Raw genomic sequence first — 16,077 nt, 5'->3', positions numbered from 1 at the left:
CATGGCTCCAAAAAGAATCAGTCAGGAATACTACAGAGGCCCGGTTGCTGCCTTCTAGGAACTTGTAGGCTAAGGGAGAGGTTGTGACACATAATGTCCTTGACTGCATATGTCAACCCAGGCATGGATACTCATTTCTGCTAAATCAAAGAGACTCCACATATACTAACATATCTACAAGCCTGAAGTCCTATTGTAGTGTTGGGCTTCTTCCCCCTACCCTCTTCCCCTGCCTTCTTGTACTGGCTTCCAATTTCAAACTAGCCAAATGAGAACTGGCTAAACCAATTTTTCTAGTCTTTCTCTCCCTTGGTCTTCTGTTTTGTTTTGTTCTAATTTTTCAAAAGTCTGGACGAAAGGAATTTGGGTTGGGATAATACCATCATTCTGTCACTTCTAATTTCATTCTGTTAACAATTTTTAGAGTCACCTGGGTAGAAGCTTTGATTTTGAAAAACTACGCACTTTTAAGTTTTGACTCCAGAAGGTAATTTCAACTCAGCTGTAAACAATTCGAGAGGGTGAATATGAAAGAGGAACTGCCTCATCAGGCTTCCCCCACCCCGGGGTCTGGAGTCCTCCCTGCCTTCGTGGCACCTGATTTCGGAAATAAATAATTTCATTTATCTCTGGATAAATGGTATGCTGGAGGAGAGAGGAGGTAAAAGGGAAAGACAACTGCAGTTAGTTCAAAACCAGACTGTGAAACAGCCCTGCTGCTTTCTCCTTTCTCCCATCCCCCACTCACTCACTGATGCCCTCCATCACCCGGAGATTACGGGAAAGGCTGGTTATTGACAGCTGGGCAATTTGCACAATAAAGTTTAACGGTTTACCTCTCTCTGTACAACTTTGTCAATGTTTTCCATGGATCACGTTCTCGGGTGAGCCCACTGACTCCTCTCCTTCTTCTCTTTCCCTTCAAGCGTGCAAACGCAAAGAGCAAGAACCAAACAAAGACAGGAACAATTCCCAGAAGAAATCCCGCCTGGTGTTCACTGACCTCCAACGCCGAACACTCTTCGCCATCTTCAAGGAGAACAAACGCCCGTCGAAGGAGATGCAGATCACCATTTCCCAGCAGCTGGGCCTGGAGCTCACAACCGTCAGCAACTTCTTCATGAACGCCCGGCGCCGCAGCCTGGAGAAGTGGCAAGATGATCTGAGCACAGGGGGCTCCTCGTCCACCTCCAGCACGTGTACCAAAGCATGATGGAAAGACTCTCACTTGGGCACAAGTCACCTCCAAATGAGGACAACAGATACCAAAAGAAAACAAAGGAAAAAGACACCGGATTCCTAGCTGGGGCCCTTCACTGGTGATTTGAAAGCACAATTATCTTGCAAAGAAACTTCTATTCTAGCTGTAATCATAGGCCAGGTGTTCTTTTTTTGTTTTTAATAGCTATGGAGTCCAAGTGCAAGCTGAAAAATTAATCTCTTAGAACCAGACACTGTTCTCAGCATGCTAAGCACCCCAGAAACCCAAATGGGGCCTTCCTGGAGCAAGTTAATTCCAGTATGGTGTCAGCCAGGCTCAGGATTGCTTAAAATGTCATCTGTCCCACTTCAGGTCCTGTCAGCTTCTTGCAGAGTTCCTATGACTAACAATAGGAATTTGGCCTATGTAAGGACTCTGAGTTTAGGCTTCCAAGATACAACAATAAGAGAAGAATCTAGCAACAGGAATGACCTCATTTGTTTTCCACATGCTTAGCCTCATCATACCACGGTATGTCCAAGTTCACAGCCATAACATAAAAAAACATCAGAATGGTAATTACTGAGCACAAGTTTTAAATATGGACGTTAAAAAAAAATCCAAGGACCTGTTTTTCCAACCCAGGCATCTTTTCATTAAATGATTTAGAAAGCTTTAAGTTGATCCAGCTTACAATTTTTTTTTTTCTTTACCTCCTGGAAATCTTATGTGGTCTTGGATCCGTCAAAACACCAGTCAGTTCACTTGAGCTCAAAGTATCAAGCACAACAAAGATAAACAGAAGTAAGGAAGGTTCTGGGTTCACCACATCTGCATTTTTACCACATCTGGATTGTGAAGTCATTAGGGAATTGATGAGAATATGGCTTCAAGCACATTTTGCAGTTTGCTACAAATTCTGTTGTACATAATGCAGACGCACACTCAGGAGGCCAATTTAACTGTTAACAGTACATGGAGCAAATGCAGCATTTTAAAAGATCTAGGTTTTTTTAAGATCATTAATGTGTCTTTCTTGGTTGATCAGTCATCTGGTCCCTCCTACTGTGCGTTATGACCACCACGTAATCCATTCCCACTCTTTCTGATTTGGGGTTTTTCCTCATCCATCCCATTTAGTAGGGATGTTTTCCATGTTTTCTAGCAAGAAAAAGAAATCAATCAATCAAACCTGCATACATGTTACTCATGACTGTCATCTAATCCTAAATCTCTTCTGTTGTTGAATCATCCTTGCAAAACAGCTGAATAAATCTGGAGAAAACACAGCACACCAAAGAAGCAGAATACTGCAAACCAAAGACATTTATGACTTGTCATTTTCTAGCCTAAAAATACTGTGATTACTTTTAGAAATCAGAAAACCTCTGCAACTCTGAATGGCATTTGGCGCATAATCGGGCTGAATGGACCAGCTACGCCAGGGACGTTAGCCAAGCCACCCAGGGGAGTGGCTTTGCCACACCCGTTGTCACCTTCCCATAGCAAGTGGAAGAGCGCCCACAGAACTCTGAGAGATTGCGGAGGTCACAATGTGCATATTTACCAGTGAATGGCCCTGGGTGGGGCCACATGGGGGTGTTCAAAGCAAGCCAAACGCTGCAATGATTCTTTACAGACACTTGAGACTGACTTTTTTATGAATTACTTAATCGAAACCAAAGAAACTTTTTCTGCACCTACTTCTGCAACAAACAAAACTGTCCCATTAAAATGAATAAATAAATCTGTAAATCATTGGAAATCACCACCGATAAGAAGGAAGCACGCCAGAAAATAAACGAAAACCAAAAAAAAAAAAAAAACAGCGAGACACACTGTGTTCAAACAGACCTCTTGGGACATTTTCTGGAAGCAGATTTTAAAGAAAGGGTTGAGACAAAGATAGAAATAAGGAAGAGCCTCAGTGGCTGCTGCTTCATTTGACAACTCACGCGGTAATCTTAAAGTTGAAGATTGTCTTTAATTTGTGCCTATGCAGTTTTTCAAAAGAACACGGAACAGAGCAACAGAAACCTCAACAGCTACAATACCAAAGATGAGGATTTCTCACACCTTTTGTTTCAGTTCATTATCTCCTCTTGCCTGGCTAAAATACTAATAGCGCCATTGATCTGTATAAAGGTAATCAATTATGTTTCTCTGAGCAACAAAAGGAAAGGGCCATTTATTTGATTTTATTGTTTCCCTTTAATTTTGTTTTATGGTTTTTTACCCCAACATGGAATCTCTCAAAAGTTTCCATGGACTCCAAGTTTCAGATGTTGGGATATTGAACAGTTCTCTGCTCAGCAGAGAATAGGGAATAACATTATCACTTGAATGTTCTTTGCTTAACCCTTAGACTTGGTTCCTTCTATGTTCAGAGTCTCATCATCAGGGGAGGGAAAGGGAGTGAGGGTCAGGGATAGGGTTCTTGGTGATGCATCCTCTCCCGAGCCACAGAACCAAAGAGTTTATAGAGGAATTTACAGCCTCGTTTTCACGTGATTGCTACATCCTAACAGGGCTTCATTTGGGGGTGGGGGGAAACATGTAAAAATGATTGCCAGTTTCTACTTTTCTATTAGCTTTTTAAAAATCAGCTGTAAAGTTGCATTTCTAAAGAAAGAGATATATAATATATAAAATACATATATAGATCAACTTGACATTGGTGATAACCAAAATTATTGCTGTCCAAATTCATGTCTTGTTTTCGTCCAGTGCTTCATTTGTTAAGTATTCGGTTCAGAATTTTTCTCATTTCTCATGCCATTCCAGAGTTAATTTGCCACTGTGGATGATTTGAATTATTCAGATCTCTATGGAAGTTTCTGGGAAAGGTATAAAGTCAAGATCAAGCTTTTTATCACTTAACCTGTTGATAAATGGATCCATGGTGTAAATGAGTTTTATTTGTATTCGGAGTCATCTCTATTCTATCCCTCAGCCTCAATTAAGGTGGTGAGTGAAGTACATCCAACAGGCTCGGCCCAGCACTGGGCCCTGACAGTGGGGTGCTCATCTTCTGTAACTGTTGGGAAGGCTCAGTGGTCCATTTTCACCAGTTAAAGAATATGAGACCAGCTCAGAAATCTGTTCTCCAGGAGCTGCCCTGTCCCATCTGGGTGTGCCAGACCCCCTCAGTGAGCAGATACACCAAAGGGACTTCTCGTAGGGGAAGTCCAACTCCTGTTGCAATGGGTTGATAGATTTCCTCAGGGTGGTAATTACCAATTTGTATTTTGACGAGCCTATGTGCAACCACAGCTGGCACTGGGGTGGGCGGTGGTGTTGGGTGGGGTGGGGGAGAGTGTCTCAATCCTGGAGAGAAAATATAAAGCAGGTTTTGGGGAGACTCCTGGAGTCCTGCCCCTGGAGAGCCCCATTGTTGTTCTTTGTGCCACCTCCTCATTCCCGCTGTGTGGGTCTCCCTATGCAGGAGCTGTGAGAGAATGTGACCTCCACAATTTTTATAATTCATCTTGCCTAGGAGATTGTTCCTTGGCTTTTCCCTTGTGTCCCTTTGTCCTTTGCTCATACTCCATGTTTCCTTTGTCAAAAGACTAAGAAAAGAGCATATTTCAGCAGAGGAATGTTCCCATGTGGGTTGATTTCAACTAGACTATTTCTAAATGAGTCCTTGTGACATGTGTCCAATGGAAATGATTGCTCTTTTCCAGACTGGATTGAGGAATGGAGCCTGCTTGATTTGGTTAGTGATTCTTTGACATAGTAATCTCAGCATTTGGGTCTCCAGCATCCTCTGAAGATGTCTAGACCAGTAGAGGCTGCCTTTGTGACCTGACATTTCAACATTGGTCAAACCAGTCCTCTGATGATCAGAAGAACATGTCATAATTGTTACAAAAAAAAAAAAAAAAAGAAGAAGAAAGGCAAGAATTTCCCCCCAAGGAGCTTTGATAAATGTCTCATACCAGATAATGTCATACCAGAGAGAAGTGCTTGCTTTTAGAAAATTATTTACACACATGTATATGTGTATCTATATAGTTACATGTCAAAATTTTAAGCCCTGTAGAATTTCAATTTGTTAGAAATCTAACAGAAAAAAAATTCTATATTGGGTAATACAATTTAACCCAGTGAGTTTACTCAAAGATTTTTAAATTTAAGTTAATAATTTCAAAGAAAATAACCATTTGGATTTGGTTATAGTTTATGATCCGTTACCTCAATCCAAGGAAAATTTCAGGCATTCCTCAGCCGTCAGCAAAAGGGACAGTGTGAAGGAACAGTTCTCAGCCAAATTTCACATTCTTGAGGCAGCAGAAACCAAAATACTCACAGCCATTGAGTGGAAAAACAATTTCCTTTATTCCTTTACACAGATAGGCTTGCATTGTTTTTGTTTTAATGTGATTTTGGTACTAGGGATGTAATGATTGAATTCCAGGAAATAATACAAAAACAAAACAGAGCCAATGCATTTCTTTTTTTAAAGGAAACAGCAACAACAATAAAAACTCAACACCAATATTTAAAAGCTTTTCCAAAATGTAAAAGAAGTGTTTAGCTCGCACCATGCATAAAGGTGCAGGCTAGTTGAGCCAGGAAGCATGGCAGTTCCTCTGGAGAAATCCAGAAAGAGTAGCTTCTAAGCTCCCTTTCCCCCTGCAGGCTCTCGGCAATTGTAGGCTTTAGGAAATCCAAAATAATTTTCAATTCAAGCTAAAATAAAATCAACATTTGGAATGTAAATCTGATACACACACACACACTTTTCTAAGTCAAACAACCTATTTCAAAACCAAAAATACATACCTTTTGGATAATCAGTTATTTTCTTTGTCTATACTGGGCACCCACCTACTAGTGCCAGTAAATTCAAGTTGAACAGATTTTTTAAATCATTGTTATCTGGGTATAGAGGGAAACTTCCCCACTTTTGAAAATGTTTGTAGAATTATAGGAATGTCTGTTTGATTATCATTACCAAAGTGTGATGACAGTATGCCTTTGTAGTGAACTCGGATTTTCAGGAGTTTGAATAGTTGGATATTTTAAAGTCTAAGAAGAAAAGGCCTGTTTCCAATGTTGAAGAATAATGGACTCTATTATAAAGTGGAGAAAAAGATGATACATGTGGTCAAGGTTGACCACAAGGCCCAGACACAACTACCTTGGCGATAACCTTCTAGATTTGTAACAGGTTAGAGGTGACTTTTTGTTTTTGTTGATGCTGTGTGATTCAGACTTCTTAGCCTAACCAGGAAGAGTAAGTGGAAATGTTAGATGAAGAAGGAATAGAGCTGGTGTATCTATAACTTTCTGATATTTGTCTGCCAAACTTGATAGATTAGTAATTTTGTATCTTTAGCTAAGACTAAGTCACCCCTGAAACAACAGGAGATTCTAGTTTTAAAATAAGGCCACAAAAATCCTTACTGAATGAAGAATGGCACCCCAGTTGGTTGTATAAGTCTCATAAGATAATGAAGTTGGCTTTAAATATGGATGTCTCGATGCCTATTTTCTATCAATGATTTCTTTGTTTCCAAGGTCAGGGAGGGACAGAGGGGAGGGTTTATCTGTTTTAGAAAGTCTCAGAATACTTATAAAATACAAAAGTAGTTATTAAAATATATAGGACCTCACATAGGTAGACACATAACTTACCATTGAGGCTGATGGGCTGTTATGTGAATCACACAGGACCTTAAATGAGGCTCATTATTCTCAGACACCAAAATGATTCTGACAGCCTGAAGCAGTTATTGCTAGAGCCCAAGCTTTCCTTAGAAGTTTTGGAGTTAGGTTGATTGGAAGTAACCAGCTAATACCTTTTCTAGTGGAGAAAAACACATTGCTACCAGCTTGTTCATCGCATAGAAGTCTTCCACTCTGCTCCAGTTTTAGCAGCAGGCATTTCAGGTAGCATAAACCTTGGCAGATAAGTGTGCCTAAAGCTTATACAGTCTGTCCGCTTGGATGTATACAAATTTAGATACATATTTTAACATGTATTCTCATAGATGACTTTACAACAACACACGTTACCTATAGGTGTCTAGACTGTGTACATACAAGTGTGTACAGACATGCTTCATACCTTTATACTGTAATCTGTTACAATAAATACATTTTAAATCATCATTTAACATGTATGTGGTACTTTTACAGTGTACATTGTTTTTGTTATTTATTGTAACATTGAAAACCAAAATGCAGGGAAAACAAAAGTATCCCAGCATCTTCATCCTGTACACTTGGAATTAATTTCATTTGGGCATATCCAAGATAAACTCAACTTTCAAGAAACCTTCTATATTATTTAATTATCTGTGTTAGGATGACACCTATGCTTGATGACTTCGGTTGAATAGCTTTATTCTGGATCTTTCATAACTAAAGCTAAATCCAAAGACCTGAAAAAGGACAAAAAGAAAAAAAGAAAAAAACAAAGAAAAAGAAGAAAAAATAGTAAAGTTAAGCGCAAACCAATGGGGAGACAGTGGGCTCTGGTTTCCAGGGTTGAGACAGTGCTACTGCGGTCTTGGGGAGACTGCGTTAGCTAGTGGGGAGTGGTGATTTTTTTTCATGCTTGTCACATCTAAATGGTCTTTAACATGAGAAAGTTTTAGAGGTTATAATTTCCTGCTTTGTTTTTATTTAGACTATCAAAAGAAGTTACACATGTTGTCATTCAAAAAATGAAGATGCCCTCTGCCCCGCCCCCACAGAATGTTTTTTATCTTGTCTCTTTGGGTTATGACCCTACAAGCTAAGTACCATTAATGTAATTAACTTATTTAAATTAGTTTCTAGTACATAAATGTATAAGATTTGGGTATTTAATCATCCTTCCTTAGTTTGATTTTACTCTTTGTACTTATTTATCAAAACCTAGACCAATGGTGCATCAGAGATGCAAAATTCTACTTGGAATACTCTTGAAGTTTAGTTTGCTTTATAAAGCAGTGAAATTCTGTTACAGACAGGGAAGAAATACAGGTTACAAAAAGAGAATGTGGGATATTCTTCCCTCTTAAATTAACTTTTAAAATAGTCTAAGTAACACTTATTAAATTATTTAACTTAAGTTTGTAGCCCCACCTGGTACCAGGCGAACTCCACCTCTAATTATTGTGGCCCTTGGAGCCTTCATATTGTAACTTATTTATTTAACTTATTCAGCATCTGTGAAAGGTGCACTGTATAGTTTATATTTTTTATTTAAAACGACAGAGAGCACTGCAGTTTGTTTGCTGTCAGAACAACAGAGCAAATTTTGTGGACAAGCAATGACTATTCAGCCTGAACCTGTGCATTCAGAACACATAAGCCGAGACCCTGCTTCACCAGCCTGGATTTCGGGGCTTCTATACAGAAACTGGAAAAATAAATTTTAAAAAAATCATAAACAAAAAGAGAAACCCTTACACTAGCTGCTTCCAAGAATGAACTCTGTGTGTATGTAAAGCAACAAAACAAAAAAGGAGAAAAACAAAAAGCAGAAAAAAGAAAAAAAAAAGGAAAAACTTTCTATTTCTAGTGAGAACCAAAGAAGGCTACCTCACTGACTTTTTCCATTTGTAATTTTAATCGTGTTGATGACACCAAAGATACCAAAGATTTCTTTATCTGTGCGGTCTGCATTTTGCTTGTGCTCTTTTATGATTTGAACGATTTTCTCTGACATATGGTATGTACAGCCACAGCTCAGATACCCCAAAGAAATAATTATCTATGCGACGGCGGCTGCTAATTTGGAAAGGGATGTTTTCTGTGTTTATCTTATTTGTTTGCTGTCCGCTCCACATGTTCAGGATGTGAGTTCGGATGCTGCTATAATTGGATTCCTTAAATTCTGATTCCAAACTGGGGAAGGAAACTGGTTGGAAATGGCCTTCAGTCCTAGCCATGGCCTCTATCCCTGCTGGGACCTATCACCGTAAAGATTGCCAATTACTGAACCACGGAAGCTCTGACCATTGAGTAGCTGACCTGGAAGAGACCTTAGGAATCATTTAGCCTAAGCCCCGGTGGCCCAGAGGAATGAGATAGTTATCCAAATCAAATAACTCTTCAGAGTGAAAGCCCACACACACCTCCTGGTTCCTGCCCCAGTACTACACCTATTGTGCAGTGCTACCTCTGCATGAGAGTGGTCCCACATTGACAAATAGGACCGTGGCAATCCTTTAGCAATGACCAGGGAGCCTGGGGTTTCTCTCTTAACATTTTCCGCCGTAAAATTAGTCACAAGCATTTTCAGCGTCCCGTTAGTATCTCAGCATAGTCACATATGATCAGTTGCTTCGTGGAGGTGGTCTGCCTTGAAATACCAGGGCTCATACAGGGGTTTTTGCCCTAGGAAAAACATGTTGATCCCAACAGTGTGATCACTTTTGAACCTCTCCATTACAAAGCGTTGTATAAATAACTTTTTAATTCAGTGGGAGGAGAAAGTTCATTCTTGGCTTGTTGGCTTTCATTATTATGGGTACTTTAAAGTCAATATTTATCAAGAAAGGGAACTTGACCACCATTGGCACTTGTGACATTTTAAGTTCTTCAGCCTTTTCCTTTCTAGTTGTAGGTGTTTACATTTCATTTCTAAGCCAACTCTGTATCTATGAGAGAAGTTTAAGGTTTACATCATTTGATACTAAAGGGTTATTCGTGGTAAATGAAAAATGAGCCCAAAATTGCAGAGGAATATGCCAGTTTAAGAAATGGTTAAAGTTGCTTCTCTCTTTCCTTCTTACTCATGAAATTAATTGGTCTTCTTCAAGTTTTTTTAGATTCCATTAAATGGTTAAATCACTATTAAGAGCTGTTTGTCAGCGTCATTTGTGTGTTAGCCAATGAATCTGTCTCAGCTTTTGACCAAATGGGTTTTAGACACATGCAAAGATCTGCCTCTAGTCCATATAGCTCTTTTTGAGTGCTAGTATTTTGCATTTCACATAATGTAATTATCTTTGAGCTTTTAAAGAGACCATTTAGACAAAGAAGCAAAGAGAGGAAGAGACCAATCAACTCATCAGTTCCATGCATCAACAAAGCATAGCTAGTAGAGGAATATAGATGACAGATTGACAAACTGTAGGAAACACTGTTACTCTCTTTCTGAAGTTTTCAAGCGCCATCCTATGTGAAAGTTCCCTCCTGTCCAAACAAGCTCAAAGCCCCATCTTCTCCCTACACAAGGCAGACCCATAAGGCCTTCCTTCCAAAGAGCACATTGCTTTGGTTTTCTTCCTAAATTCCTATTGGAAGTAGAACTCTCAGAATCCCTGGGAGACAAAGCAAAGATGACTTAATTCATTGAGCAGCAGAGCTCTGTATAAGCGAACATCACCTTCCCCAACTTTCCTACTGCCACACCCATACGAGAGATGATCTAGAAAGAGCGATGGCAGCCTGAACACAGAAAACATCCCCACTTGGCAGACCCCTCCTCAGCAATCCCCCCAGCCTCATGCTTCACTTGCAAAGTGTGACATAACCACGGGACGAGTGCCTTGCTTGAACCAAAGCAACGATTTAGCCAGTCTGGACCTCTCTGTGCTTTTTTTAATTCTTCCTGTGAATACCTCAGCTTCAACTGGGCCTCCATACAGTCAGTTGGTGGGCTTATTGTACTGTGGTGCTTTGCAATGCAACCCTGCAAAGAACAAGATTTGTACTAATACCAAAGGTTCTTTCTCTATGTCTCCTCCTCTGCCTCCCTTGTTCTTCCCTTTTTTCTAGTTCTTCACGGTTCCAAAGCTTTACTATGAACCCGGGCATGTTGGCAATGCAGACCGCGCAATTCCTTACCGAATTTTCTCAGATATACCTCATAGACAATAGTGTTTAGAGTAATGTTATTATAGCGTATGTAATAAATTATTCACTGTTTCTTTTGGTAACTGTGATTTAAAAAACGAAAAAAGAAAAAAAAGCTTTATACGTTTTAGGTTGTGCTTTTGTAATAGACGAAAAAGGTGCGCTTAAAAAGAAAATGTATGTTTTCTTTTCCCCTTTGGATTTTATTTATGCTGGATTGGGGAAAGTTGCAGAATGAGCCCAAAGTTTACAGTTTCATATTTTGCTGAAGAAACAATCTGTGTTCATTTGCTCTGTTGAAAAGAATAATTATTTTCTACATTTGTGCTACTTGGTCCGAACAATTAATTGTTCTGTGTTAACAGTGTAGTATTATAATTAGCAACTGCCAATCAGTGCTATAATTTTATGCATGAGGCTAAAAATTTAGCAGTGTGATGCATTGTGGTCTTAATAGCAGCATTTTTCATTTTGAACTAGATCTCCCCCTTTGGTTCAATGGACTTTATGCATGGGCGCCTATTGTTTGTTAGCAGTTGTGGAACAGTTGTGTATACATTAAACTGTGAAAATGTACACAGTTCAGCCTCAGACGGTGGTAATATTGGTTTTATTGGGAGATATCTCACCTCGAAAATACCCTTTACATCTGTTGGGATCTGAAAATGAATCACATTGAATTGGGTTCCAACTTTATAATGAGAAAAATTATTCCAAATTTTTGAGTTAGCCAATTTGCATTCCACAAATTGGGATCCTCATAACCCAGATATATCACCATATCTGAGAGGGGTTTGAAAGCAAATATTGAAAAACTCACCTTTGCATATTTAATTTCCACCAAAAGGAGTTATTTTGGCTTTATGCTCATGAACTTAGACCTAACTGGTCATGTATATGGAGGTGCAAATTCATCCACCTGTGGCCCTCTTTGATCTCTGCTTGGGAATGGCTATTTTTGACTGTGTGTGGTTTCTTCTAGTATTTTGTGATCAGGTCAGCTCACAGTAGAAACTCAAATGGCATCAATATTTCTAATTCTTCTCTGCCCAATTCTCTTTCGTCCACTCTACTGGACATTCCCACCAACTGTTCCAGTGATTTGGGCAAAAATACGCAGCCATTTCCCAAAACTTCACATGTGCAGCTATCATGGCTCTCCCTCCCTAGACTTGGAGGTAACTCTCACTTAATTTTTACCTGCCTGACAATGTTCCATCTACCTTCTAAAAGGGAGTATAAGAAGTTTTCAAACCCACTTTAGAAAAACCATCTTCTTTAAATCCTTCAATTATCTGAGGTCTCTGTATGTCAAAAGTGTTTTTCAGTTGCAGGGGATTGGGCAAACTTGTTCTTTCTTATACTTGGGTTCAAAGACCCATTCTCGAGTTTCGTATTTCCCAAACCAACATGCTTGACATAAAGCCAAATCAACTGCCAAGCACACTTTATTTTGCATAGGAGCATGCAGCCTAGGAAACCTTGGTTGAAAAGCAGCAGTCTGCTATGCAAAATATTGGAAATCACTGACAGTATAGCATTCATATTATCTGTGAGAGTGTATTGGGAACATGCTCTCATGAATAATACAAAGAAACACATTTTTATTTGGTCTTATAAAGTAGATTGTGGTAATGTAAACTTTGATATACAGTCTTTTTATTTTTCCCTTATCTGCCAAAGATGGGAACAGATATAAGAATTTTTCAAATTGGCTTTTCTAAGACAGTTGATGATTGTAATAGTGTTTAATCTTACAGAAAGCTTTATATGTTCTTCCACAATAAAATTGATATTTGTTTCAGCAAAGTTTTCCTGACACTCACAAACCCACAAACTGTTCCTCTTAATGCAGATATTGTAGAATCTACAAAGTTCAAATCCATTTTTGATCCAAAGAAAACAGAGGGGTATTTGAGACACGAGTATACCCAGCCCTTTTTTATCACAGGCAATGCATGGGTCTGCTCGTTACACTTTGCCAAGAAGTCTTATGAAACCCAAGGTATATTTTGTTATGCCATTTTATGTCTTTTTTTTTTTAAAACATTGTGGAAAGTGGTATGTTGAATCAAGTGTAAGCTGAGTTTTCCAGACAACTGAAGTAGCTACATCGTGAATGTTATTTTGTTATTAAAGGGTTTTTACTCAATGCTTTGTGCCAATGGATGTCCTTTTCCTTGGAGACACAGAACTACGAAATTACCTCAGCTTGGCCTGATTTTCTCTCCTCCCATCTTGGGGAAACATGGGCCTGGCCTGGGAAAAGGCAGGTCATGGGCTGGAAGGTAGGTTTTGATCCTAGGAAGAGATCTCTATCTGTCAGCTTTAAAGAGAACTGGGCCAAAAATCTCTAACCTCACTCTCTCTGGACTCCAACACTTCCCTGCGATCCCTTGGTCTTGAGCATGTGCCAGCATGAAGGCAGACTCCAATTCATACATGAAAGGCAAGAAAAAGAAAATAGTAACCTTGTATCTTCTGTGGGCCACCAGGCACTCACCTTTCCCCACCTTGCACTCTACCCAGTCAAGGCTGTTGCAGCCCATCTGGTGGTTTACCTGGGACATTACCAAAGTCTTCTTCTTCCAGCTGGGTTTGCAGAGGATCCAGGTCCCCTCCATCCAGTGGGGCTCTTCCACATCAGAAGTCCCCTTCCCACCATCCTCTGCATCCTGTTTAGCTATCCCATCTATACCTTTTGGAGATGATTATTTAGAAAACAAAGAAAGGTATGGAATGGGTTTCCTATTGTTTTCTAGGTTGTATTTTAGCTATTCTCAATTCTTTGATCTGGAAAAATACAAGAGGGAAAAGGAGACCCCACTGTCTCCCTGTGCTTTGCTCCCATCTCAGGGGCAGGGGCAGTGCACATTGCCTATGCTGTTGATCTGTCTTAGGGGACAGGCTGAATCACAGCTATTGCCCCAGCCAAAAACACGGCCCATCAATGCCTACTTTATCTCTGCTTGAAAGTCCTATTCAAAAAGTTGTAGAGTTTGAGGTTTTTCCCCCCCATATCTTTTGCTTTGGTCCAATTTGGCCTTTAGCTTAAGAGTCAGCTTTATCTCTAGGAAAGTTTTTTCAGATTATGACAAGGAACCTGCCACCTGGGAAGAAAAGAGTCCAAAGACTATCTAGCAATTGGATAGGTAATCATACCATTAACAGATACTTCCTTGAAGGTAGAATATTATTTCCTTTCTTTACCATTTTGTGTTACACAAGTCCAAGTGGTGCCAGCAAACTTCTTAACATGAAATGTTGTAAAACACCTGGCATACTGAAATTTCTGAAACAAAACCACAAGCTTCACATTGATAACTTGATAAATAACCACTGAAGTTTAGATGCAGGGACTGAGATGATACAGGAAAATCTTGGTGTTGGTTTCTCTTTTAATTCATATCTTCAATCACCTAACCTTCACTCAATCCAAGAGCGGTTCAGTCTTTTCTTCCCAGGTCTGGGATGCCAAAGAACTTCATAGGAAAAGATAATTAAGGATTGACCAGCATTTCAATTAGTTTTCTTCTTCTTCCTTTGCATTTCTCAAAAGTATTCTCCTGGACCAGAGAGAAAGAGCTGGTCCATTATTTTTTTCATTCTTTCTATTCAAATATTTCCACCCAGATAATACTTTATTAACACAGGTACTGTAGATCCTTCCTTGGTCAGTGAATTATTACAAGAGGATCTATCCTTCCACCAAAGTGAGTGAAAACAAATTCCAGTATCTTTTCTTCCATCCAGTTTTGTTCTCAGAATCCAAGTCAGTCCTGGCTCTTTTCTCACTTTAGGTCCTGGCCTCAGGTGTGTTTATTTTTGCTATTTAAAAATACCTTTAAATTTCACATGCTGGCCTGCAGGACTTGCATCCTTTGTTCTATACTGTTGACTGCTTGATGTTATTGAAAGGTGACTATAATGAAGGAAGAAAGGAGGAGGTGAAGAGAGAAGAATTTGTCCCAGATCTGTTTAAAGTTTTAAAATTTTAAAAAGGGACCCATTAAATTATGGGAAAATGGCTATAGAGTGTGAGCCTCCTTTGACCATATGCTCAAAGACCGTACTCTGCCACCTGCCTTCTAGGTAGCTATTCTAGAAACTCAGCCCTTTAGTAGAAACCCAACTACTTTTTATAGGTCTCTTTCCGGATTCCAAAAGGACAGGAGATCAGAGAGTCACATATACACCTCTTGTTTTATTTTCTTGCTTTCACAGGTGTTATCTCCAAGAAAATCGTAGGGAAAAACTTTAAACTGTTCTTTTCAGTTGATCCCTTTGACATCACCTCTCATGTTTAAAATCAGGAATACACACCCCTAAAATTTGCACTCTCTTCTGTTTTGAGAACGAAAACCCACACACAAATCCACACTATTATCTTTCACCCTGAGCTATATTTCCAAAGCATATTATAATCCAGATTTTGCCCCATCTCAAACGTGTTAAGTCAGACTGTGCTGAAAGACTTTCCAGGGACGGTCAACAGGGTATATGTTTAGTGGCTGCCCTGAAATCCTGGTGGGGATGAGGATCACACTTCATCATCAAGGGGATGCCAACCCCCTGATAAGCTCCCAGTCCTTTTGGAAGATTTCTTCGAATGTTAATTGCATTTTCAATTTTGCTCATTTCCCACCCCAATGTTTTGTCTGCAACATCGCTTACACTGGATTCTTTCTATTTTTATTCCTATCATTAAATGGTAGTGCTGTAAATTCTGCAATTAATGTTAAATAAACTGCTTTAATTCATTGACCATGGCTCAGATGCCTTCTTTCTCTTTTCATGGAAGGAATTAAGCACTTTTCCCCCTACTGCATCCCATTGTGGTTTCATTAAAAAAAAAGTAAAGTTGTTCTTAGTGAGACTACAATTTCTATCTCTGATAGTATGCAAGACACATCTTATAATCAACAAACCTGTTATCCTTGTTATAAATCACGAAAGATGAGAGATGCTCCATAAAAACTATCTTTTTTCTTAACCTGTTAACACTTTAGAGATAGCCTGTCCTACACTTATCTTTGCACAGATTTTGTATGAGGTCACATATGGTGAGTCAAAAG

The 16,077-nt window shown here is 39.3% G+C and overlaps 1 protein-coding gene across 1 annotated transcript in view; it reads left to right on the top strand.

The window, feature by feature from the left end:
- Positions 1 to 15,766, top strand: part of LOC105477121 (one cut homeobox 2) — a 56,988-nt gene extending 41,222 nt beyond the window's left edge. Inside the window, exon 2 of the mRNA XM_071085276.1 lies at positions 927 to 15,766. Within this exon, the coding sequence (XP_070941377.1) occupies positions 927 to 1,213 (287 nt within the window). The 3' untranslated portion in view covers positions 1,214 to 15,766. The remainder of the gene's footprint in view (positions 1 to 926) is intronic.
- The last annotated feature ends 311 nt before the right edge of the window (positions 15,767 to 16,077 follow it).

Source organism: Macaca nemestrina, chromosome 19, assembly GCF_043159975.1.
Source record: "Macaca nemestrina isolate mMacNem1 chromosome 19, mMacNem.hap1, whole genome shotgun sequence".
Classification (NCBI taxonomy): Eukaryota; Metazoa; Chordata; class Mammalia; order Primates; family Cercopithecidae; genus Macaca; species Macaca nemestrina.
The sequence above is the reverse complement of the archived record's forward strand: the minus strand, read 5'-3'. Positions and strand labels throughout refer to the sequence as shown.